The sequence below is a fragment of the Cricetulus griseus genome, chromosome 7 (genome assembly GCF_003668045.3).
Source record: "Cricetulus griseus strain 17A/GY chromosome 7, alternate assembly CriGri-PICRH-1.0, whole genome shotgun sequence".
In the NCBI taxonomy this organism is placed as follows: Eukaryota; Metazoa; Chordata; class Mammalia; order Rodentia; family Cricetidae; genus Cricetulus; species Cricetulus griseus.
Genome location: NC_048600.1, coordinates 9836157 through 9859727, shown reverse-complemented (window position 1 = coordinate 9859727; position 23571 = coordinate 9836157). Strand labels below are relative to the sequence as shown.

The 23571-nt window shown below is 48.3% G+C and overlaps 1 protein-coding gene across 2 annotated transcripts in view; it reads left to right on the top strand.

Moving 5' to 3' along the window:
- Nucleotides 1-23357, top strand: part of Ehd3 (EH domain containing 3) — a 28946-nt gene extending 5589 nt beyond the window's left edge. For both annotated transcript variants that reach the window (XM_027426103.2, XM_035447683.1), the window contains 5 exons: nucleotides 6559-6735; nucleotides 11513-11610; nucleotides 18251-18663; nucleotides 19153-19317; nucleotides 21207-23357. In XM_027426103.2, coding sequence (XP_027281904.1) covers nucleotides 6559-6735; nucleotides 11513-11610; nucleotides 18251-18663; nucleotides 19153-19317; nucleotides 21207-21734 — 1381 coding nt within the window. In that variant the 3' untranslated portion in view covers nucleotides 21735-23357. The remainder of the gene's footprint in view (nucleotides 1-6558; nucleotides 6736-11512; nucleotides 11611-18250; nucleotides 18664-19152; nucleotides 19318-21206) is intronic.
- Nucleotides 23358-23571: the final 214 nt, after the last annotated feature.

The window sequence follows — 23571 nt, the reverse complement described above, 5'->3', positions numbered from 1 at the left end:
GGGGGCTCTGCAAAGTCCACCAAATCTTCCTGTGCTGGGCCTGGGCCCTTCCCCATGTGTCCAGGGCCAGAGTGTATCGCTTCACGTGGGATGGACTCTCAAAGTCCCTTCTTGCACCAGGGAAAAATGCTAATCCACTTCCGGAGTCTCCCGGGAGTGCAGAGGCCTCCTTATTGACATACATGTTCAGGGGGCTGGATCAGTCATGTACTGGCCTCCCAGACAGCATCTGGGGTTGATGTACTACTCCCCCTTGTTCAGGCCAACTGTTTCTGTGGGTTTCTCCAACCTGGTACAGACCCCTTCTATCTTCATTCCTCCCTCTCTTCAACTAAATTCCTGATTTCAGCTCAGTGTATTTCTGTGGATGTCTGTCTCTGCTTCCATTAGCCACTGGATGAGGGCTCTAGGATGGCATAAAGAGTAATCATCAATCTCATTTTAGGGTAAGGGCTTTTAGGTTATCCTCTCCACCATTGCCTGGATTGTCGGATCGTATCATCCTTGTAGGTCTCTGGAGATCTCCCTAGTTCCAGATCTCTTCTCGGACCTATAGTGGCTCCCTCTCATATGATATCTCTCATCCTGCTCTCTCTCCTCTATTCTTCCCCCTACTCAATATCTCTGCTCCTCCATTTCCTCTCCTCTACTCCTCTTCTCGTGCTCTTATTGTGGCAGCACTCTCTCCCCTACCCTCATGCTCCCAATTAGCTCAGGTGTTCATGCCACTTCCCATTCCTGGGGTGAGATAATTTTTCTTAACCTTGCCACAAAGAGTCTTCCATCCACTTTGTGCCTGTGTGAGTACACATTGCTATCTCCCTAAAACTCAATCAGGCTGATGGGACAAGATTTATCCCGACCTTATTTTAAAGTCAAAGGATCCATGGCTGAGTGACCCAAAGATGCAGACACATAACACAAAAACCCGTAACATAGCACGGCTGTGCAGAGGAAGAGCCTTGAGGTCTGTTGTTACCCAAGAGAGGAAAGCGTGTGTGAGGTTTGGGGTAAACTGGGGAATGAATCTAGTAAGGCTTCATGGAGGACATATCTGAGCTGTGTTTAGAAGTGAGGTGGGGATGTGCCAGGTAACTGCCGACAACATGGAAGGGCTCATTTTCTTTAATTACTGTTTGTGTCATTGTGGGCAAAGTCTGCTGTAGCCCTTGCTTTCCCCAAACTCTTGTGTATTACCTCAGATGGTTTCATTTTTTAGCTGTCATAATTAGAAACCAGGTGCTTCTCTGCTTTACAAGCCAGGGAGGTGGAGGCCATTTGTTTAACTGATTTTATTGTTTACCTATTTATTTACTTAGTTTGTGGGTCCATGTATGTGTGCCTACCCATGTGCGTGTGCGCGTGCGCGGGCGTGCGTGCGTGCGTGCGTGCGTGCGTGTGTGTGTGTGTGTGTGTGTGTGTGTGTGTGTACCATATATGGAGGTCAGAACACAACTTGCCAGAGTCAGTTCTCTCCTTCCACTATGCCAGAGATCAAGCTCAGGCTCTGAGGCTTGGCAGCAGGCATCTTTACCCACTGAGCCCTCTTGCTGGCCCTGCTGGTTTTTGTTTTAGCAGCTTGTCCAGAGTCATGCTGTGTGGAACGTTCCCTAAGCCACTCAAGAACAGATTCTCTAGATGACTTGGGGTCCCCAACCCAGAGCCACCACCAGCAGTATTTGCAACCCCACCCCCAGTGTTTGCAGTTCTTTCTCCCAGGACTTCATCCCAGTAGCAGCTCAAAGCCTCCCTCTGGGGAAATGGGTGCCTAAAAGGCAGGCCTGGTTGAGATTCTTGGCTCTATACCCTGGATACTTAGGTCATCAGTCAAGGAGGCCACATACTGAGGCTGCCAGCTAAGCAGGGCATAAAAAATGAGGAAAATGTTATGAAATAATTCTAGTTAAGAAGCATATGAAGAAAAATCGTCCTCATGGGGGAAAAATCAGATTTGTGTTGAATTTCCCCACACATATTTTATGGTTTAGCTTTTATTTATTTTTCATTGGATGGCAAAGGAGAGGAGACACCAAATCCTTGCAGTGTTTGGGACCTCAAACTTGGCCCTGAACTTAGACATGCTGGTTTTCAGCTGACTCCACTGCAAAACTGAACTAATGTTGACATGCCATGGCACAGGTAAGGCTGATTATGTGGGACGATATAAGCAAATGGTATTGGCCACACAGAGAAATCTCAGTGTGTTCTGCCCCTCCTTATTCCTTGTGTCCCTGTCTCAGCTCGTCCTACCCAGGCTTGAATTAACTTTTCTTTACACAGCTGTGGGAATGTTTTCACCCAACAACAGAGGCGATCTGTCCCACTCCCTGTAAAGAAGCAATGCGTGAGATTTCTCAATAGATTTTCCTTTCTGAACACAGTGGTGGCTTTGTGTGAGGCGTACCCAGTGCCACAAGACAAACCCAAATGTCTCTGAGAATTTATCCCTTCCAGTTCTCTGCCTGTAGCCTCTGGGCCTATTGGTGGCTTCCTTGGACCCAAGGTTTGGTGGTTTCCCTGACCCATACTCGGTCAGCAAGTTTTGGGTCACATAAGCATAAGAGGCCTGTAGACCCAGTCCAAGGCCCTTTGCCCAGCCACCTCAGGTGGTGGCTCCATCACTCCCCAGGAAGCTGACCTGTTGGGCTGGGCAGTGTCACCCTTTGTTCATCTGCCGAGTACAGCATGTCTCCCAGGGCTGCAATCTGAGATGCTTTTTAGAGCACATAGCTCATTGCTGCTGCGGCCTTGTTCATTCTGGGCATTTTTGAGGCTACCTCAGAATGGTTCTCCCATCCCTCTAGTCCAGTTGTCCCCAGAGTTCCCATCCAAGCCCACTACACCTACCTCCTCCATGGGTCTGCATAAGACTTAGTCCAAATCAGTACATAGATTCTCACAGAGCATCTGGCCTTAGTGTTTCTAATTGTCCTTTGGAAAACTGCAGTACCAGAACCTGCTCCTGTCACCTGGTAGCAACAGCTTTTGTATGCCGCTAGCAGTCACTTGTCTGGAGATGCATGTGTTCCTGGGTTTGCAGATCCCAAAGCTCCCCCACCCCTTTCCCCCAGGCCCTGGCTCTAGCCAGCTTCTTGACAAACCATAGACTTTTGTAGCTCATCTCACTTTTTGTTTCTAGTTCCTCGTGGGGCAGGGCATCATTATTGGACTGTCCCCAGAGGTGGCTTCATTTCCTAGAGGAGGCTTAAACCATAGATTAAAGGGATGGGTCCTTTAATCCAAATACCAGGCTCAAATGCTAGGTTACCTGTAACTGATATATACATGGGGCAAATTAACTTTTGTCTCTTCCCCTTTAAAGTGAAAAAAGACACTCAGTATCCGGTACCATTTAAATGTGTAACGCATGTAACCACTGAACCTTCAGGACAGTCTACAAGGTGGACTTACTGCCTAGATATATTTGACAAGGAGGGTCATAACACTCACAACCCAGAAGACGAACCATGGAACATTTAGGGCAGTGTCTAGCATAATGCAGGCAAGCAGTAAATCTAAACTATGATGCCCCGTGTGGTAGTGGAAGATGCTGAGGCCACAGTGTTTCAATTAGGTACCTTCGAAAACTCATACCCCTTATAGTTAGAGAGCCCATGGTCACATCTCATCTAGGAAGTCCCCAAGGGAAAAAAAAGTCACCAAGAAAGCAGAAAGCACACGGTCCAGTGTGGGACTTTTAAGTTTATTCTCATCACAGCTCTAGTGCAAGTTCTCAAAATGACCCTCTAACTGGAAAAAATCCTTCCTTTATAGTCCCGGTTCTTGGGCCTACCAGGTTGAGGTATGAGGGGCTTCCTGGAGTAACAGAGACTTACTAAGCTTCTCCACACTGCTGTTGTTGAGTTAGCCTCTTGGGCAACACCACCCCAGGCTCTGAGCTATCAGCAGCTTCCTCTGGGGCTGGGGCTACTGCAGCTGCTCCACAGGCTCCTTGGGGACAGAGTTCATAGCAACCCATCCTAAACTGCCTGGGAACTGTGCAGCAGAGTACAGCTCCAAATGCTTCCCAAAGACACAAATAGTCCACTGGGGACCCAGAGGAAACCCAGCAAGCCTCCCTGGATCCTGTCTACCCTGGAGAGGCAAAGGACGGCTAGCTCAGTCTTGGACCAGGGAAACTGGACCTATGGCTCCAGAGCTGCCCTGTCTTTTCCTGGGCCTCGGTCGGCTTTCTGGGAAGTGATTTCTCAGAGGAGTCCAAGATGCTAGAAGAGTGACACCAGTGTCTCACTGACAGGAGTTTGGGTTCCAGCCCTATTACTCTGAGAAAGCTATGTAATTCTTTTCAGCTTCCTCGGTGCCTACCTCAAGTGGCACTGCAAGGTCAAAAGAGACAGCATTCCAAGTTTTGGAATAAAATGTGACACTGAGAATTGCTATTACATGTTAGTGGCTATTAGCAGGGAAAATGACAGGGTTAATATGGAGCATGCTATAATGCCCTGGCTGTGTGTTTGAATCAGCTGGGAATCTTCTCAAGCCGTGGTTTTCAACCTTTCTGACACTTTGACCCTTTAATATGGTTCCTCATGTTGTGGTGACCCACCCTCCCCAACCGTAAAATTAATTTTGTTGCTACTTGTTCCTGAAGCCTCACTTTGTAGGTCTGTGTCTCTCAGGCAGTGTCCCTTAGCCTCTCTGGAACTGTCGTCTGTCTGGCCAGTTCTACCCCAGGGCGGATCCACCTCCCACTGAGTCCAAACTTGTCCTAGGATCCTAAAGGGCTGTGTTATCCTTGACGATTACTCCCTGGCTAAGCATGTGCCTTTGCTGTTAGCCTCTACAAGGGGCAGCAGAGTGGGGGAAGCAGGTAGCCTTGGACTCTCGCTGCCCAGGCCTAGAGAAGGACAGAGAAGTACAAGGGATGAGAATAAAGGGCTTCAGATGATATCATCCAGAAGTCCTTTCCTGGCACAGTGGCCCAGGAAACAGAAGACACTCTGGAGATCACATCAAGCCAGTCTCCTAGTAGAATAGACCACGAGGGTCAAAGCAGGGAAGGGGCCTGCTCAGGGCCCTGCATGAACAGAATCAGGTTCAGGAAGTAGAAAGTGAACACATTAAAAACCACCCCACAAAAATAGGCAACCACTCTTCCTCTGCTCTCCTCCTTTCATTGAGATGTGTCAATTCCAGAACTGCCACTTCTCTCCTCCTACACAATAGAAACTGCCAACAGATAGCAAGAAGGGCTTTACTAAGAAGCATTTGTAATAATCTGTATAATGGGATTCTACATAGTTATTAACAAAGGTGAAGTAAATCTGGGCTGCTGTCTCCCAGATATGTTAAGCATAAAGCAAAACCCGTGCATAGCTATTATCTGCATAATCGTTGCAGACTATGTAAATTCCCACCTAGGGGCTGCACAACATCCTCTGTGGTTACTAAGTCTGTGCAAGTTGGGGGCAGGGTATGTGTGTGTGTGCAGGTGTCAGGTGCAATAGAAAAGCATCAGTAGATAAAAGGTAAATTTTGATTCCACTTCAGGTAGAAAAGATAAAAGCGAAACACTTTGCAAGAAAACCCAGTTAGAATTTCCAACCAAGAACCCCTCCATGCAATAAAACTTCCCTATGCCTAAGGACACAAGGGAGAGAATGTGTCTTGTGTAAGTACAACACAGGGTGTCTTGAACACAGACCCATGCTGGAAGCTTGTGTCAGTTGGATAGTAACAAGAAGGGAAGGTATAAACTACTTAAAAACTTCAGTTGGCCAATGAGATGGCTCAGTAGGTAAGAACTCCTGCCACCAAGCCTAATGGTTTGAGTTCCATCCCAGGACTCATGGTGAAAGGAAAGGGCCAACTTGTTAAAGTCTGCTCTGATTTTTACACAGGTACAGTGACACATGTCAACACACACACACACACACACACACACACACACACACACACACACACACACCAAATAAATTAATGAACTACAGCATATACAATAAATAATAAAAATATAATAAGAAAACCATCACTTATCTATATGTAAGTATGCCTAATCATAAAGTCTGTAGCACATGTATACATGGAATACTTCTATAAGACAAAGAATAGAGACTAGAGAGTTGGACCAAAATCCAGCCTGGGTTGGAATTCATTTTTCATAGTTTACCTTTCTGGCTGCTTTCCCATTATAACACATATAAGCATTCTATATTAAATAACTAGTCATGTATATAGCTAATGATCACTAAGAAGCCAGAAGAGCCTTGGGTTTGTTGGATTCTAAGCCTGTGTGTGTGAATTTCAGGTAGTTGCCTTCATTTGTGAACTCTGCAATATTCTAGTTAGGGATCAACTTCAGTCCACTGTGGCTCCAGAGCCCAAACCTCACTTTCCTTCACCCCTCCTGAATCAGGGATGGGGAAAGGACCAAGGAAACAGAGTGTGTGAAGTTCATCTAAAATCCCACCTCCCTTGCACAGTGCTTGCTCTGGGTCTGTTCCTGTCCCATGACCTGTGTAAAGCCTGCTGTGTAGTAGACACACAGGGGCCATCTACAAGCACAATGCCTACACGTGACTGCACTCTTTCCTGCAGGTACCTGCTGGAACAGGATTTCCCAGGCATGAGGATTGGGCCTGAGCCGACCACTGATTCCTTCATAGCAGTAATGCAAGGAGATGTGGAGGGGATCATTCCTGGGAATGCCCTGGTGGTAGATCCAAAAAAACCCTTCAGAAAGCTCAATGCCTTTGGCAATGCCTTCTTGAACAGGTGAGTCAGGGTGCTGGGGGGGAGGGTTGTGCACACTACTAGGTGGTCTCTTTGCTTCCTTTTGGAGCACAGGAGTGAAAGGAAAGGGGTGTGGTCTTGGAAGACTCTGTGCCTTTTCTGTACTGCCAGCTTGATTGTCTTCGAATGTCACTGACTCAGTTATCATGGGGTATGGGACTTGACAGCTATAAGTCCCATACTTATAGCTGTCTGGGCTGCTGGGCTGGGACCACCTGATTACAGAGCAGAGAAAGATCTAACAGTGTCCCAGATCACATGGCTCTACCCTGCCCTACCCAGTAAAAGCATCACAAGGAAGTCACATGTTTCCCAGATTTTGCTTACACTATATCTGGGATTATTTGTCTAAGCAGAAGGGAGCAATAGAGGGTTCTTTTTTTAAATTTTTAATTAGAAAGAAGATTATTTTACATGTGAACCCCAGGTCCCTTTCCCTCCCCTCTTCCTCTGCCCCTCCCCCCCAACTAACACCCTACCTATCACATACCCTTTCTGCTCCCAAGGGAGGGTGAGGCCTTCCATAGGGGGTCTTCAGAGTCTGTCATATCCTTTGGGATAGGGCCAAGGCCCACCCCCTCATGCCTAGGCTCAGCAAGTATCCCTCCATGTGGGATGAGCTCCCAATGTCCATTCCTATGCTAGGGATAAGTACTGATCCACTACAAGGGACCCCATAGATTTCCAAGGTCTCCTCACTGACACCCACATCCAGGGGGTCTGGATCAGTCCCATGCTGGTTTCCCAGCTATCAGTCTGGGAACCAAGAGCTCTCCCTTATTCAGGTCAGCTGTTTCTGTGGGTTTCACCAGCCTGGTATGGCCCCTCTGCTCATTAGTCCTCCTTCTCTGCAACTGGATTTCAGTTCAGTTCAAGGTTTAGCTGTGGGTGTCTGCTTCTACTTCCACCAGCTGCTGGATGAAGGCTATAGGATGGCATATAAGTTAGTCATCAATCTCATTATCAGGGGAGGGCATTTAAGGTAGCCTCTCAATAGAGGGTTCTTTATTGTTCCTGAATGTTCTTACCTGGAAAGAAGTCTGGACTTAAAGGAGAAGCCTTCAGTTTGACCAGTAGTTCTCTTAAGCTCCCTGTATAATCTTGGGCAGATCCCTCTCCCCAAGACGAATTCAGGCCTGAGAATACCAAGGTCACCATGAGGCTTTGAGTGGAGAAAGCCCTAGCCCAGTGGTTCTCAACATTCCTAACCCTGCGACCCTTTAATATAGTTCCTCATGTTGTGGTAAAAGTATTTTCATCACTACTTCATAATTGTAATTTTGCTACTGCTACGAATCATAATGCAAGTGTCTGTGTTTTCCCATGGTCTTAGGCGACCCTTGTGAATGGGTCATTCAATTCTCCAAAGGGTCTTGACCCACAGGTTCAGAACCAATGCTCTGTCGAATGAATATTAAGCTGAGCTGGGCCTTCGTGTTGCAACTGTTCTTAACTGGAATGTGGACAGGCTCCTGGTTGTACTTATATATAGTTAATCCAGTTTACATGTACACTGCACTCAATTTCAAGGATACTCTTTCTTATTGGAGATATTTCAAGTCAAAGTGAAGCCCTGTGGATCTTGGACACATTACCAAGCTTCTTTGTATGTCACTTTGCTGGTGTGTGATATAGGACAGTGATAATATCTTTGTCTGATGACTTGAAGCAGAGGCAAGTGAGAGACAGGACAGAAGGCAGTGTGCCTCGTACATTGTAACTAACAGAAATGGTAGGTTATGGTAGGACGGTTAGCTACTGTGTGAATTTTCTGCTTTTTTTTAAAATTTTATTCCTGGGCTTCAGAGATGGCTCAGAGGTTAAGAGCAGAGGACTCAAGTTCTCTTCACAGTACAGACCTCCGGCTGCTCACTCCAGGGGATCAATCCTGCCTTCTGGCCTCCATACACACTGCATTCATGTATGCATACCCAACAAAGACACACATATAAACACATATTTAAATTTTTTTAAATTAATTAAATGAATTTCCTAATTATTCAAAGAGAGAAATGGGTACCCATTGATACCATTTCCATCTCTGGAAATTGAGGCTTATTACCCAGAAACATTCCAAATATCTCTTATCCTCTAAACTTTCCTGTGTGCTGACATGCAACCCATAATACTCTGAGACAAGAAGGGACAGGTGACTTGGTGTGGAACAGTGTGGAATGCCACCTGGCGGGACATATTTCCAAAGAAGAACCAGGGGGACAAGAAATCACTTGTGGGGAGTTGTTCTAGTACAGAGGAACCTCAAGAGGTAGGCGTGGCTTCTTAAAAAGAAAGTTGAATCCGCATAAATGGATTGAGGTGGTGAGTACTGAGGTTGCACTGGGGTCAGGTCCTTGAGACCAGGAGTTTCTACTACCTAGAGCTGAGTGAGGAAGGCCTCTCCAGGTAAAGGAGAAGACAGGCACATGAGACACTAAACACAGAATACGTATGTGTTCAGGAAAGGTGATATAAAAGGATGAGTCAGCCAGGAGTGAACTCGGACTGAGGGGGTGGGAGACATGCTGCATTCAATTCTGGAGACCTCATTTTGCAGCAAGTGACTGTGAGTTCTTCTGAGGCAAAGATGAGCTGGCTTCCAGGTGAGATGGGAGAAGAACCCGGGGTATGCAGGAACCAGTCACCCAAAGCGATGGGAGGGCAAGGTTAGCGGTTAACCCCCCTTTCAGGATGACTGTGCTTACAGTGATAATAATATCTATATGTAATGGCATATGGTCAGTTATGATAGCAGATTTATGTAATTACCATAGTAGCCAGCACATTCCTGAGGGAGGAGTGCCTTTATGTCATTAACCAAACCCAGCAGAGCCCACTGAGTCTATGATTAGACTTTTGTGTTGAAACCAAGGAGGCGTGTGCGTGACAAGTCTGGGTAATGGCACGTTCAGTATTGCTGTCTTCATCCATAAGATGACAAAAATGCAAGTCCACAAAGACTCTGGACCCCCCACTCTCTTCCTGCAAACATGCAAAACAAGCCCCAGAGAGGAAAAGTCTAGAGAGGGTGGGTAGCTGTAACTGTGGATTTCACACTTGGAATCCAGGGGGGGGGAAGAATGAGGGAATACAGTTTGTCTCTCTTGCTGAACTGCTTTCTTTTTTAAACCATAGAAAAAATAATATTGAAAATATTCTGAAAATAATTTATAAAAAGCATAGCTGTGAAGGTGTTATCGGAGTGCACAGAAGGTGATGCCCCTAAGGGGCTACATTTCTCTTTAAAGCTGTGCTTTCACTTTCGGTGATTAACATGTTTAGCTTGAAGGAGCAGACCCAGGGTTCCCAGCCACAGGGACCTGTATAGTGCTGCTCTGGTGAAACAGACTGAGGAAGGAAAACAGGGTAGCTGTCCTAAGGACTATCCATTACCCCAGGCATGGTATGGGGGAGTGGGGGTAGAGTGCATGTTTCATTGCAGGAGAGGCAGCAGCTTGGATGAGCTCAGCAAGAGAAGTAAGACTCAGTCTAGTCCTTGGGCACCCATGGGAAGATAAGCCGAGTACTATACAGCAGGGGAGAGTAGTCCCAAGAGGCGGTGTGGGAAGGCGTGCATTTGACATGGACATGAAAAACACAAGCAGAGAGATAAAAGAAAGGAACTCAGTGTAGGACTCTCTAACTAGAGGACAGATGACACTGTGCACTCACCACTAACACACAGTGTGGCCACTCTTCTGTCTGGTGCTGGCCATAGATTCCTGTTACCTTTTCTATGCAGTGAGCAGCCATGTTTCACACATTGTCAGCACCCATTCCTATTCCTCCTGGGTACGGCTATGCAGCCATCCTAGAGGAATGTCTGACTGAGCTAGCCCTGCAGATGTCCAAATAACTCTCCTGGGTGGTATGACTCATTTCTCGAGGCCCACCCCAATGCTACCTCCTGCAAGAAGCCCTTCCCCAAAGCTATCTCTCTGCCAGAGTTCTAACAAACCCTTCTTTGACTTTGGGATGCTGGCCTCTCTGCACCCTGGCTTGCTGTTGATGTGTATAGTATCTTTGCCTCCACCAGGGGCAGGATCAAAGTTGGGGATCTTGACACTAGGGGCTCAGAGCATGAGCCCTGACTGCTTCAGGGTCACCTTGGGAATTTTTCACAGAACAGATCTCCAGGTATACTGCAGTCACTTTCAGCATGGTCTCACGGGGGGTTGTGGTCTTCTGCTTTATACCCACCTACTTGTTATCTTGTGCTAAATAAGGCTCGTGGATAAGTACACATGCAGGATGCACTGTGATGGGAGGACCCATAGTGATCAAGTCAGAAGAGGGTTCCCATACCCTGACTATGTACAGATCTCCAGGCTCCTCCTGCCCCATGACTGGGAGCACTGTGTGGAGAAGATAGAGTTCTGATTAGCCATCAGGAGCTGGCCAAGCTAAGTAAAGCATTTCAAGGCAGGAAGTGGCTAGTCAGGGATCATTAAAGACTTGGGACCACAAGCATTAGGACAAGGCTTTGGACACACATGGGAGCTAGGATATGACTATGGAGTAGCCCTTTTGGCCAGTCAACATTTTACCAAACACCTGGATACCAAGCACTCCAAAACAGGATATGGCAGGTGGCGAGAGAACTATAACTCACTCTCTAGATTAGCCAACATACCCAGCAGTCCCACACCAGGTGACCTGGGAGCCTGCAACCCATGGGAGGGTCAGGTGATCGAACCCTTGAGACTAAGCCAGCGAGGTGCCTCAGTGGCTCACCATAGCCTTCTTCTCACCATCTGTGCAGGTTTGTGTGTGCCCAGCTGCCCAATGCTGTGTTGGAAAGTATCAGTGTCATCGACACACCAGGAATCCTCTCCGGTGAGAAACAGAGGATCAGCCGAGGTAAGCAGCATCCTAGGCTCTCCTGCAGTATCTGCCATGTGCCCCTGAGTAGCCCATCGCCCTTTCAGCTTTGGGTTTAGGATTTTTGGGACAGTTTCATATAGCTGGGGCTGGCCTTGAACTCCTGATCATCTTGTCTCTAACTCTTAAGTGTTGGCGTTACAGGTCTGTACCCCAACACCCAGCTGCCCTATCCTTTCTGTACTATGCTTTGTATCTTTAGCAAGAAAATCAGATAAGATGCACTCTCTCCAAACCTGATGATGATAGCCTGGACTGGGGCCAAATTAGCACTCAGAAGTCTCCCTCCTCCGGGAAGGGTCAGCCTTGTACTGGCAAGTCTCTCTGGGAAGTGGCCAGGGCTCTATCCTGAGTTGACCTCAGGTGACACATGCCTCCCTATAACATGTGCCTCAGCACCATTTGCTGCATGACTCCTCACTGGCACAGTTGTGTCCATCCATCTTGCCACCACAGCAGAGGACCCAAGAACCCCTTTCTCAAGGGCACGGCCTATGTGGGCAGCACCAATTCACTCCCAAGCCTCAGAGAGAAGAGTCACGGAGCAACAGTCATATGGCCCATGGCTGTGGATCCTTGAGGCTTAGCAGTGCAGGCCCAAGGAAGGCTCTGGGTTTCTCTCTCTTGCCCCTGAGATGCCCTGCCTCTGTGAAGATAGTCACTCTCCTGTGAGTATAAAAAAGCTCCTTGGGGGCCACACAGTAGCCATGTGTGAGCACAAGCAATGGAAGAGACTGCAGGGGAACCCTTTGGGAAATAGCTTTCTCTAGGTGAGCCCCAGACAGGCTTTTCTAGAGCCTCCCTTCTGAAGCAGTGTTGGGAGTGGGCATCACCAAGTGTTGGAGCAGGGCACCCACTGTCCCAGGGAGAAAAACCTGGAAAGGAGAGAGGATGGAAACAGCTGAATTGTGAGGGCACCTGGAAAACCGTGTTCCCAGTTCCTGTGATTGGTGACCTGTGATGGGATCCAGGAAGCCTGGTCCCTTAGCCCCTAACTCTGAGCTCTGGTGAAATGAGGAGCAGTCAGTCTGCACCTACAGAACCCTGGGTCTGAGTCTAGGCCTAAGTCTAGGCCTGAGTCTAGGCTCACAGGGCAGTCTGCAGCTTGCTGAGGAGTGGTGGGAGCAGTGGTCACAGACTGCAGCGGGAGGGGGTTGTGTCTCATACACCTGCTAGGCCAGCACAGCCTGGCCTGAAAACAAGTCTGGGGAGGACAGCCTTTAGGGGTCCAAGGGCACTAGACTAGTAGTTCAGGGTTGTGGACTGACAAAGCCCTGGACATCTTGGGGAAATGCATCATAGAGCAAAGTCCATACACCTTAGTTCTGGCACTGGATCACAATGGGCTCCCTTCTTCCCTCCTTAGCTGCTCTCCATGGTTACATGACTCCAGGGTCAGCTGTGTGATCCATCTCCCTTGCATTTGGGGCTGTGTGGACGGATGTACAAAGCAGCCTTGTCTTTAGGGACTTCTGTCTGTCTTCCTTGGTTTCTGCCCTGATCCATTCCTTTCTGTCCCTCTACATTCTCTCCTGCCTTTGTCTTCAGACCCCAGTGGGCACTCTGCACACATTGAGCACTGGTGACCTTGATTGTACTTCCACTCCCTCCCTCCAAGAACTGACAACACATCAGACTCGTCCCTTCTCTGGGCAAAACTATGACTCTGCTAGTGTGTTCTCTGCCATCCTGAGTCCAGACTGACACAGCTGCTGGCAAAAGTAGCCAGAGAGACAAACAGGAGCTGGGGGCAGGGCCTGGAACAGTGCTGACTTCAGCACCCTGAGAACATCAGAGTCAGGGAGGACATCAGATACCCCAGTGATCCAGATGGTGATGATAATGGAACCCGACTTAGGAACATTGCCTGACTGCACAGGCTCCCCATCCTTCCTCGTGGTTAGCCATAAAGCCAGGGTTCCAGTTTAAGCCCCTCCAGACCGGCCTCCACTTACTCACACATTCTTCATACATATACCCACATCCTGCTTTCCCTACGTGCATGTATGTGCACCTCCTGACACCCACACACAAGTGTCTACACAGATCTAAAGTTGATTTTCTTCACTCCTGGGGTTGGCCACAGTAGATTTGGCATTTTTTGCCACCCTCCTCAAGCCCAGGTGGGCCAGGCCTCCTCAGATGGTCCTGCTGATTAAGCCCACAGTCCCCTCATCATGCCTCTGCCTGGCTCAGGGCTTATGGCTGAACAGCAGAGTTAGAATCAAGTCAGCACAGAGACACCTTGCTATAGACTGCCCAACCCCTGGCAGCAGTTCCTCGGGGCTCCTATCATAGAGATGAGCATTCTGCCCTAGACCAAACAAAGTGCAGTCCTTGCTTCAGGGTGACCTTCTGTCTAGGCCTGGGGAAGTGTATAGCTATAAAGTAGACATGTCAATGAAGTTTCAGGCTAGCACTCAGTTCTGGAAGAAGAGGCTCTGGAGGAGGCAGGAAAAGCAGACAGCTGTTCCTGGAAGGGGCAGGATGTGGCTAGCCCTGGTTCATTACTGGGAAGGAGCACGGATGTAGCAGTAATGGGGGAGTACAGAGGGCTCCGGAAGTCTTCATACCTTCTCACAGAGAAGGCATGCTTCCTGACTGTGTTTCATACTGAATCCTCACCAGTTTCACCCCGGGGCTACATGCTCTCATCCCATGACTGCACACAGATGGAGACCTCTGGTCCAAGTGCTCAACAGGCTCAGAGCAAGTGACACAATTGAAATTCAAGCCCTGGTCTCCCAAGTCCCAGTCCTCAGAGTTCAGCATGTAATCAAACCTGTTAGGGAAGACCAGGCAGGAGTGGGGCTAACTTGTCATCGAGTTTCTTCTTGGACTTCAGGGTCTGTACCAGCATGACTTGTAGCCCACATCCCTAGCCTACCTCTGAGCATCTAGGGGTTTCCAGGGTTCCTCAGATGAGCAGGTAAACCCATGCATGTGTGGGCACTCACATGCCAGTGCAGAGCAGATGAGCCCTAATGCCTTCTGGAGGCCTCACTCCCAGTTTTGTGGTCATCTGGAGGCCTGTGATGAGCCTGCTTGGGCCATTCTTTGTGGTTGTTTGCAAGTGTCCAGGGTATTTCTCCCCATTGTCAGCTGAAGGCTCCCATATTTTGGTGCTGCATGTCTCCATGTCTTTCTCTTTTTTAAACATCTCTAAAACTAAGTATATTTGGGGGGCTATGCCTCTGGGTTGGAGGCTCACCCAGGGCTAAGAGCTAAGAGAGTGTGGCTCCTGTTTCTAAGCCTGCACTTGCCAGCACCTGGTCTGGCTCTGTACTTGGGGGTGCCTTTAACCTCTCTGTCTCCACTCCCTCTTGTATAAGATGTGTATACCCTGTTCACTCCAGGTGATGGAGAGCTGTAAAGATCCTCCACTGAGCTCAGTTTTGCAACAGAAACTGCAAAGAATAACGCACTGTAGGTCAGACAGTGAAGGAAGCACTGGGTTATTAAGGAGTGGCCCTGCTTACTGAGTTTGTCTCATTGATTTCCTCCTGCCTGGCATTAATTAGAAATGCTTTCTTCCCAGTCTCTGGAGCCTGGGGGTGGGAGCTGCACATCCCTGCAGACTTCCCAGACTCTGGCCTGAAGCCTACCCATTGGATGCCTGGGTGCCAGCCAACATTCCAGGAGGAATCTAGGAAGGACCACTTCTGTATTATTTCTCTTCACCAACTGATCTATGATTCACAGACCACAAGTTATTGAAAGTGTTCAAGAGTAATTATTGAGGATCTCAGAGACCTTCCTGAGATAAAGGGGTGTATTGGGTAGTCACCTTGGGCATGCTATGCATGCTAGGCATTAGAGCAGTCTCCATCCTAACTGAGTTCTCTCTTCCTCCTAATATCAGGTCTGCTTCACATGGCTACGTCATGGGCTCCGAATTCAGCCAGTTGTTACTGCCCATATTTTTGATAGTCAGTAAAAGAGGTTCAGACTTCCACTCAGAAAACAAATGGGAAAGCTTGCCCTGTGTCTCCCTCCTAGCTGTGCCCAGTCTTTGCTTTTCATGTGCCTCTATTTCTGGGCTTACACATAAGTCCAGGCTATGAAAGCAACTTAACATTCATCCTAGAGGTCACACAGGCCTTGGAATGGCCAGGAGCTAGGAGAGTGAGCATCCGAGGAGCTTGCAGAGTCACTGCTTCAGTCTCATGGTTTTCCCAACCACACACCTCGGAGAAGGCTTCTCACTGCTTGTCATTTGATAGCAGCTTACCAGAGCTTGCAGAATTTGCAAAAGTGGGAGGATTAATAGGAGGCCTCTGTGCTTATTACGTCATAGGAAAGGTTCTTGGAAGCTTGTCAGCAGATTGGAGTAGGCTTCCTGTTAGGCATCCCCAGGGCACCAAAGGCAGAAGTCTCTAGCCTTCCTCTCTCCCTAGCTACAACAGCATCCTTGCATCTCATCTCCTTCTTACTGTACTCTCCAGCCTTACACCTCTGGATGTAGATTCAGAGAATTGTAAACCAAGAAAGGAAGTGCAGAGATCATCCATCCCAAGAGACCAAGGATAAGTGAGGGGATTCCATTGCGCAGCATATCAAGTTAATATCTGAGCAGAAACTACAGGGACCCCACCCAGGCCAGTGACCCCATCCTGTGGCGACACACTGAGTTCTCCGAAAAGGGGTGGGGCAATTGGCCAAAGTCATCAGTGAGAATGTCACCAGCTCTTCTTAGATTTGATCTTCACAACCCTGTGGTCAAGGCATTGGTGGGTCCTGATTTAGAGAGTGAAAAACTAAGGACCAGAGATGACTTGTTCAGTTCCCCAGATGTAAAAGGTGGAACAGGATTCTATGTCAACTGTGTGCAACAGATGCCAATGGAGCACCTGCTGTGTGCACGCTGGGTGCAGTGAAGATGAATAAGGCCATAGAAAGAGCTCCCTAATTATATGAGGGAAATAGGTACCCATTGTTGTTAGCGAGCTAAAGCTCAGTTTGTAAAGCACTTGTCATGCAAACATGGGGACCTGAGTTTGAGCCCTGCAACCCACATAATAAAAGGCTGGGCATAGAAGCAATTGTGTCTCCTTCTACTTGTAATCCAGGCACTGGGTAAACTGAAACAGGTGGATTCCTGGGACTTTCTGGGAAGGCAGCAGAACCTATTTGGTGACTTCTAGGCCAGTGAGATAATATGTATTGAAAAACATGGAAGATGGCTCCTGAAGAATGACCCACCCAAGCTTGGCTTCTGGCATCCACATTCATGAATACAGATGTGCGCGCACGCGCGCGCGCACACACACACACACACACACACACACACACACACACACACACACACACACACGAAAGAAATGTCTATCCAAACCTCCTTAATCAGACTTGCGGTGTTAGTTAATCCACTGGTTATCTCAGAGCCCTTATGATCTATTCACTTCCCCAAAGCCCACTGATTGGCAACCAATCCCCCAATATGTGAGTCTTTTGGAGCCCACTTCATAGCCAAACCACACCTTCCCTCTCCCTGATTGCAGTTGCTTGGCACAGAGTTCAACGGGCGCTCTAGAGTTCCTGGAACCAGTGGATTTGAAGTAGCTCAGTGCTGGATAACCAGATATGGCTGCCAGCAACCCAATAACATCCTCAGGAAGGATTCCCGTACAGAACAGGAGTTGGGTATTTGGGGCTGCAGAAGATGAGTGAGGAAGGAAGTGAGCCTGGGAGCTATAGGAGAGCAAGTCACTTGAGTCTGTAAGAACTCAGTAACAAGACATTGGCCCAACCAGGGATGGGTGTGGTCTGAGCCTGCATCCGTCACTTGCATCTTCTGTTTTGCTGATGGTGCATTGTAAAGAATTTTCTTGTCTTGATTCAAATTCAAAACAGGTGTCTAATCTGTCCATGATGATGCACACCTGGAATCTCAGCACCTTGGAAGCCAAAGCAGGGGTTTTCTAATTTGAGGCTAAACTGGCCTATGGAGAAGTTCAAGGCCAGTGTGGGCTACTGCAAGACAGTAAGACCCTACCTCAAAATATCAGCACAAAACAATGTCTAGTCTTCTTTTCCCAGCAGGATCCCTGGCCGCTAGCTTTAATAAGAAGATAAGTGGGTAGTGGCCACCGTTTATGGGAGCTGCCGTGCTTATAATAGAATCCAGCATTTACTGAGCATCATCTCCATTATCCTACTAGCCAGATACTTCCTAATGACCATTCTATAGATGGAAAATGCTAAGGAGGCCTGGGGACATAGCTCATGGAAAGAGCATTTGAACAGCATGCATGAGGCCCTGGGTTTGATTCCCACTACTGCATGTGCATGCCCGCTCATGCATGCGCGCGCGCACACACACACACACACACACACACATACACACAGAGAGAGAGAGACAGAGAGAGAGAGAGAGAGAGAGAGAGAGAGGGAGTGGAAGGGAGAGGGAGAGAAAGAGAGAGAGAGAGAGAGAGAGAGAGGGAGGGAGGGAGGGAGGGAGAAACAGACAGAGAAATTTGCTCAAGTTCAAACAACCAAATGGGAGAAGCCAGTGTCTGAACTCAGAAACTATTTCCAAGACTGTGTTGTCTTACATCAGACCCTTCACTATATGTCCAGACCCCTAAAGCTCCTCCCACTGACTATGTCTCTGCCACAGGGTATGATTTTGCTGCTGTCCTGGAGTGGTTCGCTGAGCGGGTGGATCGCATCATCCTGCTCTTTGATGCCCACAAGCTGGACATCTCTGACGAGTTCTCAGAAGTTATCAAGGCTCTCAAGAACCACGAGGACAAGATGCGAGTGGTTTTGAACAAGGCCGACCAGATTGAGACCCAGCAGTTGATGCGGGTGTATGGGGCCCTCATGTGGTCCCTGGGGAAGATTGTGAACACACCGGAGGTGATCCGGGTCTACATTGGCTCCTTCTGGTCCCACCCTCTCCTCATTCCTGACAACCGGAAGCTCTTCGAAGCTGAAGAGCAGGACTTGTTCAGAGACATCCAGAGCCTACCCCGGAATGCTGCCCTTCGAAAACTCAATGACCTTATCAAGAGAGCTCGTCTGGCCAAGGTAGGACTGCCCCCGGTAGATGAAGTATAGACAGGTTCACAGGTAGGAGTCAGTTGCAAGAACTGAGGTCCCTTGGATAAGAGCGTGGGGGTGGCTGTGGTTGCTGATGGCCAGCTTGGCTCCATGACTCCCTCGGTGATTCCCGGTGGCTATGCTTTTATAGTTTCTCTGTGCCTTTTCCTGTGTTTGTAAACTGAATGGGCTGATGGAGGATGAACAGGAACAGTGTGAAATCCTCCTCATTGTACTAGATGCCTTGGTGCTCAGCGGATGTTACTGTTGTCCTCATCTGCAGCAGCAATGGCAGCACCCCCCGTCCGCCCCGCCCCCGCCCCCGCCCCCACTCCTGTGACCTTCCTTGCCCATATTCTCTAGCCCAGCAGGGTGGGGGATGGAGAGAGAAATGGTTTTGGAAGCAGAGGCAGGAGGAGGGCCTGGAAGGACCAGTAGGGGCTCCTAATGAGCTTGCCCTCTGCCCCTCTTTATCAGGTCCATGCCTACATCATCAGCTCCTTGAAGAAGGAGATGCCCTCGGTGTTTGGGAAGGACACCAAAAAGAAGGAGCTCGTGAACAACCTGGCTGAGATTTATGGCCGAATTGAGAGAGAGCACCAGATCTCCCCCGGGGACTTCCCCAACCTGAAGAGGATGCAGGTAATGAGGGTCAGGGACCCTTTGGTGGGAAACAGTGTCACACTAACTGGCTGCCAGAGAAGGGGGCTGACGGAGCTCCTGGGAGAAACCCAAAGTCAGAATTCGAGGAAGTAGCATTAGACATGTCCTTCCTGATGGATCATCACTCACAATATGTGCCTTAGCCAAGCCAAGGGAGAAACACCCCAGTGTCCCCAAAGGCATAGGTGTGTTTGATGACACTGAAGACCCTACCTAGTGAAGGGCACATCTCCACCGTCTCTAGGATAATGATATAGACCCCTAGGTGCTTAGGTTTACCTATGAACTTCTTGGGAACAGTTTGTGGCATACAGCAACTTTGGGTTATGTTGTAAGCCCTTGAACCTAGGAGTGCCACTTGGGATTTGTGTGTATGTGGTCTTGTCAGAAGGAGCACCTTCATCTGCCTTTTATACAAGAATCAGCTGAGGTCTTAGCATTTTCCTAGCAAAGCATTCATGTTACTCTTAAGTAGTAAAGCTGGGAACTGTCCCCAAGAACCAAGAAAGAGCCATAGAGACTAGGTACACACTGAGTCTTCATGTCATCTGTAAACAGGGGCTGCAAAGGGCTTTGTACACAGTGCTGGGAACCCAGTGAAATATCTTGTCTGTAAGGTCCTAAGCATAGAGCCCTGTTCTGTTCTCCACAGCCCTCTCCCTGGTCTGGCCCTAGAAGGGAGGAGAAAAGTGTCCTGCCAGCACTTACCCTTGAACTGTAGCTATGGATAGCTTTTAAATTGTCTACTGTGGACTCCATGTGTCCATCCTTATTTCCTGGCCTCTCCCCCACTCACACAATGAGATTGCTGCATACAGACCAGGGCAACAGTAGGCACCTGTGACCTTCTAGTACAACAGTTCTCAATCTATGGGTTGCAACCCCTTTGGGATGGAATGACCTTTCCACTAGGGTCACCTAAGACTGTCAAAAAACATAGACATTTATATTACAATTAATAACAGTAGAGAAATTATAGTTATGAAGTAGCAACAAAAATAATGTTATGGTGTGTGGGGGTCGCCACAGCATGAGGAGTGGTATTAAAGGGTCACAGCATTAGGAAGGTTGAGAACTACTGAACTAGAAGCAAGTAGAAATTGGATGTTCTATGTGGAGGCCATTTCAAGACTGCAAGGCCTTCCCAGGAGAGCATCTTTCTTTTCTGATATGGGTGAGGAGCCCCGTGAAGGCAAGGGGAACAGCCTTTGTAATGTCAGCATGTCTGCCTATGCCTACTAGGTCAGAATTCTCTACAGGGGTCCAGTCTTTTGAGACCTCTCACCAGGCAATTCCAATGAGCATCCTGACTGAGAACTGTGAGGCTGGGAGTGACCTTTGGCTTTTGTTGTTTTCATTTTCAATCCCCTGTCACCATCACCTTGACCCTCTCACGAAATATGAATAGTTTATGACTTCTCTAACTCCTGGGACACTGAGGAGAGTGAACTGGTGGGCAGATAGTAAAAGCACTTTGCTATGTGTTTTCAAACATAAGCTCTCCTGGGGACCCACAGGACTCCATCTTAGAGGGCCACCACCATCAAGAGTCTCCACTTGACAGCCAAAACTAACTTTGGAAGAAATGTATGAGTTCCCTTTTGTAATAATATTTAAAGAGATGTAAATAAACAAACCAACACTTGTTCCCTTTGTCCCCAGCTCTTACTCTTGTTCTGTTTCTTCATAAAAAGAACCATCCTTAGCTTCTAGGCCCTTGTTCTTCTCTCCTCATGCAGTCCCTTGGTCTCGCCGCTTTCACTAGAACAATAATTGAGGAAGCTTTCTATAGTCAATAGGAAGCACCTTCCCTGGTATGGGAGATCTTCCCTTGTATGCTACTTCCTCCTTTTTCTTTCTCTTCCCAGGACCAGCTGCAGGCCCAGGACTTCAGCAAATTCCAGCCACTGAAGAACAAGCTTCTGGAGGTGGTAGATGACATGCTGGCACATGACATTGCCCAGCTCATGGTGCTGGTACGCCAGGAAGAGACCCAGCGACCTGTGCAGATGGTGAAAGGCGGAGCATTTGAGGGAACCCTGCAAGGCCCCTTTGGGCATGGCTATGGAGAGGGAGCCGGGGAGGGTATTGATGATGCTGAGTGGGTGGTGGCCCGAGACAAGCCCATGTATGATGAGATCTTCTTTACTCTGTCCCCGGTTGATGGCAAGATCACAGGTGCCAATGCCAAAAAGGAGATGGTACGCTCCAAGCTGCCCAACAGTGTGCTGGGCAAGATCTGGAAGCTAGCTGACATTGATAAGGATGGCATGTTGGATGATGAGGAGTTTGCCCTGGCCAACCACCTTATCAAAGTCAAGCTAGAGGGGCATGAACTGCCCAATGAGCTACCTGCCCATCTTATCCCTCCATCTAAGAGGAAAATATCTGAGTGACAAAGCCAGGTAACTTCAGACAGGCAGTGTTAGAAGAGAGAATGGACATGATGATCATAGACACACACACACACACACACACACACACACACACACGACTTGACAGTCACACTGTAAATGAGAAGGGTTCTTCCTTGTTTGAACACCTCTCCAAGTTCCCAGGGTTGGAAGAAGGGCCGCTGTACCTCCCCTATCCCAGGATATAAGCCTGTGTTTCCAAACTTGCCCTCTAGCTCCAGTCCCCAGATACATGAGGCAGTTGACTGGCCCACAAATGGTCTGACCCTCCCTATCCCCCAGTGCCTCCACACCGAGACTCTGAGCAGATGGGAAAGACTTTTCATGGAATAGACAATTCGCTTTCTTTTCTGTGCTTTTATTTTCCCTCTTTGGCTTCCTAATTAGACATTTACTCAGGATCTGGAAGCTGGGAGGCAAATGAGAAGCTGGGGGAGGATAACCAAATGGAGAACCCTCCTTAGGGCACTACATCCCAGACTTGGAGAGACACTGGCCCATGTTCTTTTATCTTTCTAAACTGAAGACATCCTGTCTTCCTCAGCAAACTGCCTGCCATTTTGTGTCAAAGACTCCCAGATGGGAATAAAAAAGGGAAAACTTGGTAGGAAAGCACAAGGAAGATGCCCTGAGGTCTTCTTGAACAGGGTGTTTGTAGTTGTGGGTTTATGGGCCCAGGCTGTCTGGATACTCAGTATCTTTACAAATACCAAGGCCCTCCTGTGTGGCAGCAGCAGTATTAGGCACTTTATCCATGTTGGTCCCTGAGGCCTTCACTAATGCCCTAGACAAGTACACATCACCCCCTTCCCCACCCCACCCCTGTTCTGCACTTTTCAGGTGAGGAACCAGAGACTCAGAGTGGTTTAGGGGACCTTCCCAAATTCCCAAGGTCACAAGGAGAGAAGATTCCAATCTTCCATTTGTCTCTGTCCTCTAATGGATATAAGGTCCCACCATTACTACCTGGTGACAGAGCACAGCACCATCTGAGCACACAGCTCCTCACACAGCCTCCCAGAGCATCCAGGCAAGGGAAGAGAGCTCACCAGCATTTGGTGGGCCATCAATCTGGCCATCTGTCACCTCCTAGAAGCAAATTGTGCCTTCTGGCTCTGTGCCTCGTGTTCCCGACATCACAGAAGTCCAACCAAGCCATCAGGAGAGTGGGCTGGCCTGCCAGATGCTGTGTGTGCCTGTTCCCGCTGAGCCTCCCGTCCATTCACCTTGAGCATCCCAACTCAAATTCAGCCACTGGATGTCACCAAGCAGGACTATGTGCTAGTTCTCAAAAGGCCATCTTGAGAGGACTGGGACCTTGTTCTCTGTAGAGTTTCAGGGACTCTGGTGTCCTTGGCAAAAATCCCCACTGTACTCAGTACCCTCCATCCCCCACTGTAACCTTTCCCTTGGCTTGCTACCTGGCCACTGATCCAGTGACTGTCTGCTATACTCCTACTGTGATGGAAAACAAAGCAACTGTAACTTATTTTGTATCTATGTTCAGACTATATAGAGACTGTTCTGTGTGTCTACAATGTGCTTATAACTACAGTGTGTTTGTCATTAGGATTCATGCTAATACAACACGTTTATCCTTTGGTACCCTTTTGGTAGCTGAGCATCATTGCATAACACTGTATTCTGACATGGCATGCCTAGTGGCAACTTTGAAAGAAAGTGGCTCATCCACTCAAAGGTCGTGCACACAATGCCTTCTCTTGGACTAGTGTTCTTATCTAGTGATTATTTGAAGGTACTAAGGCCACTGTTTCTTGCTTTTCTGGAATGGAGATGTTTGCTTCCACAAACTTACATT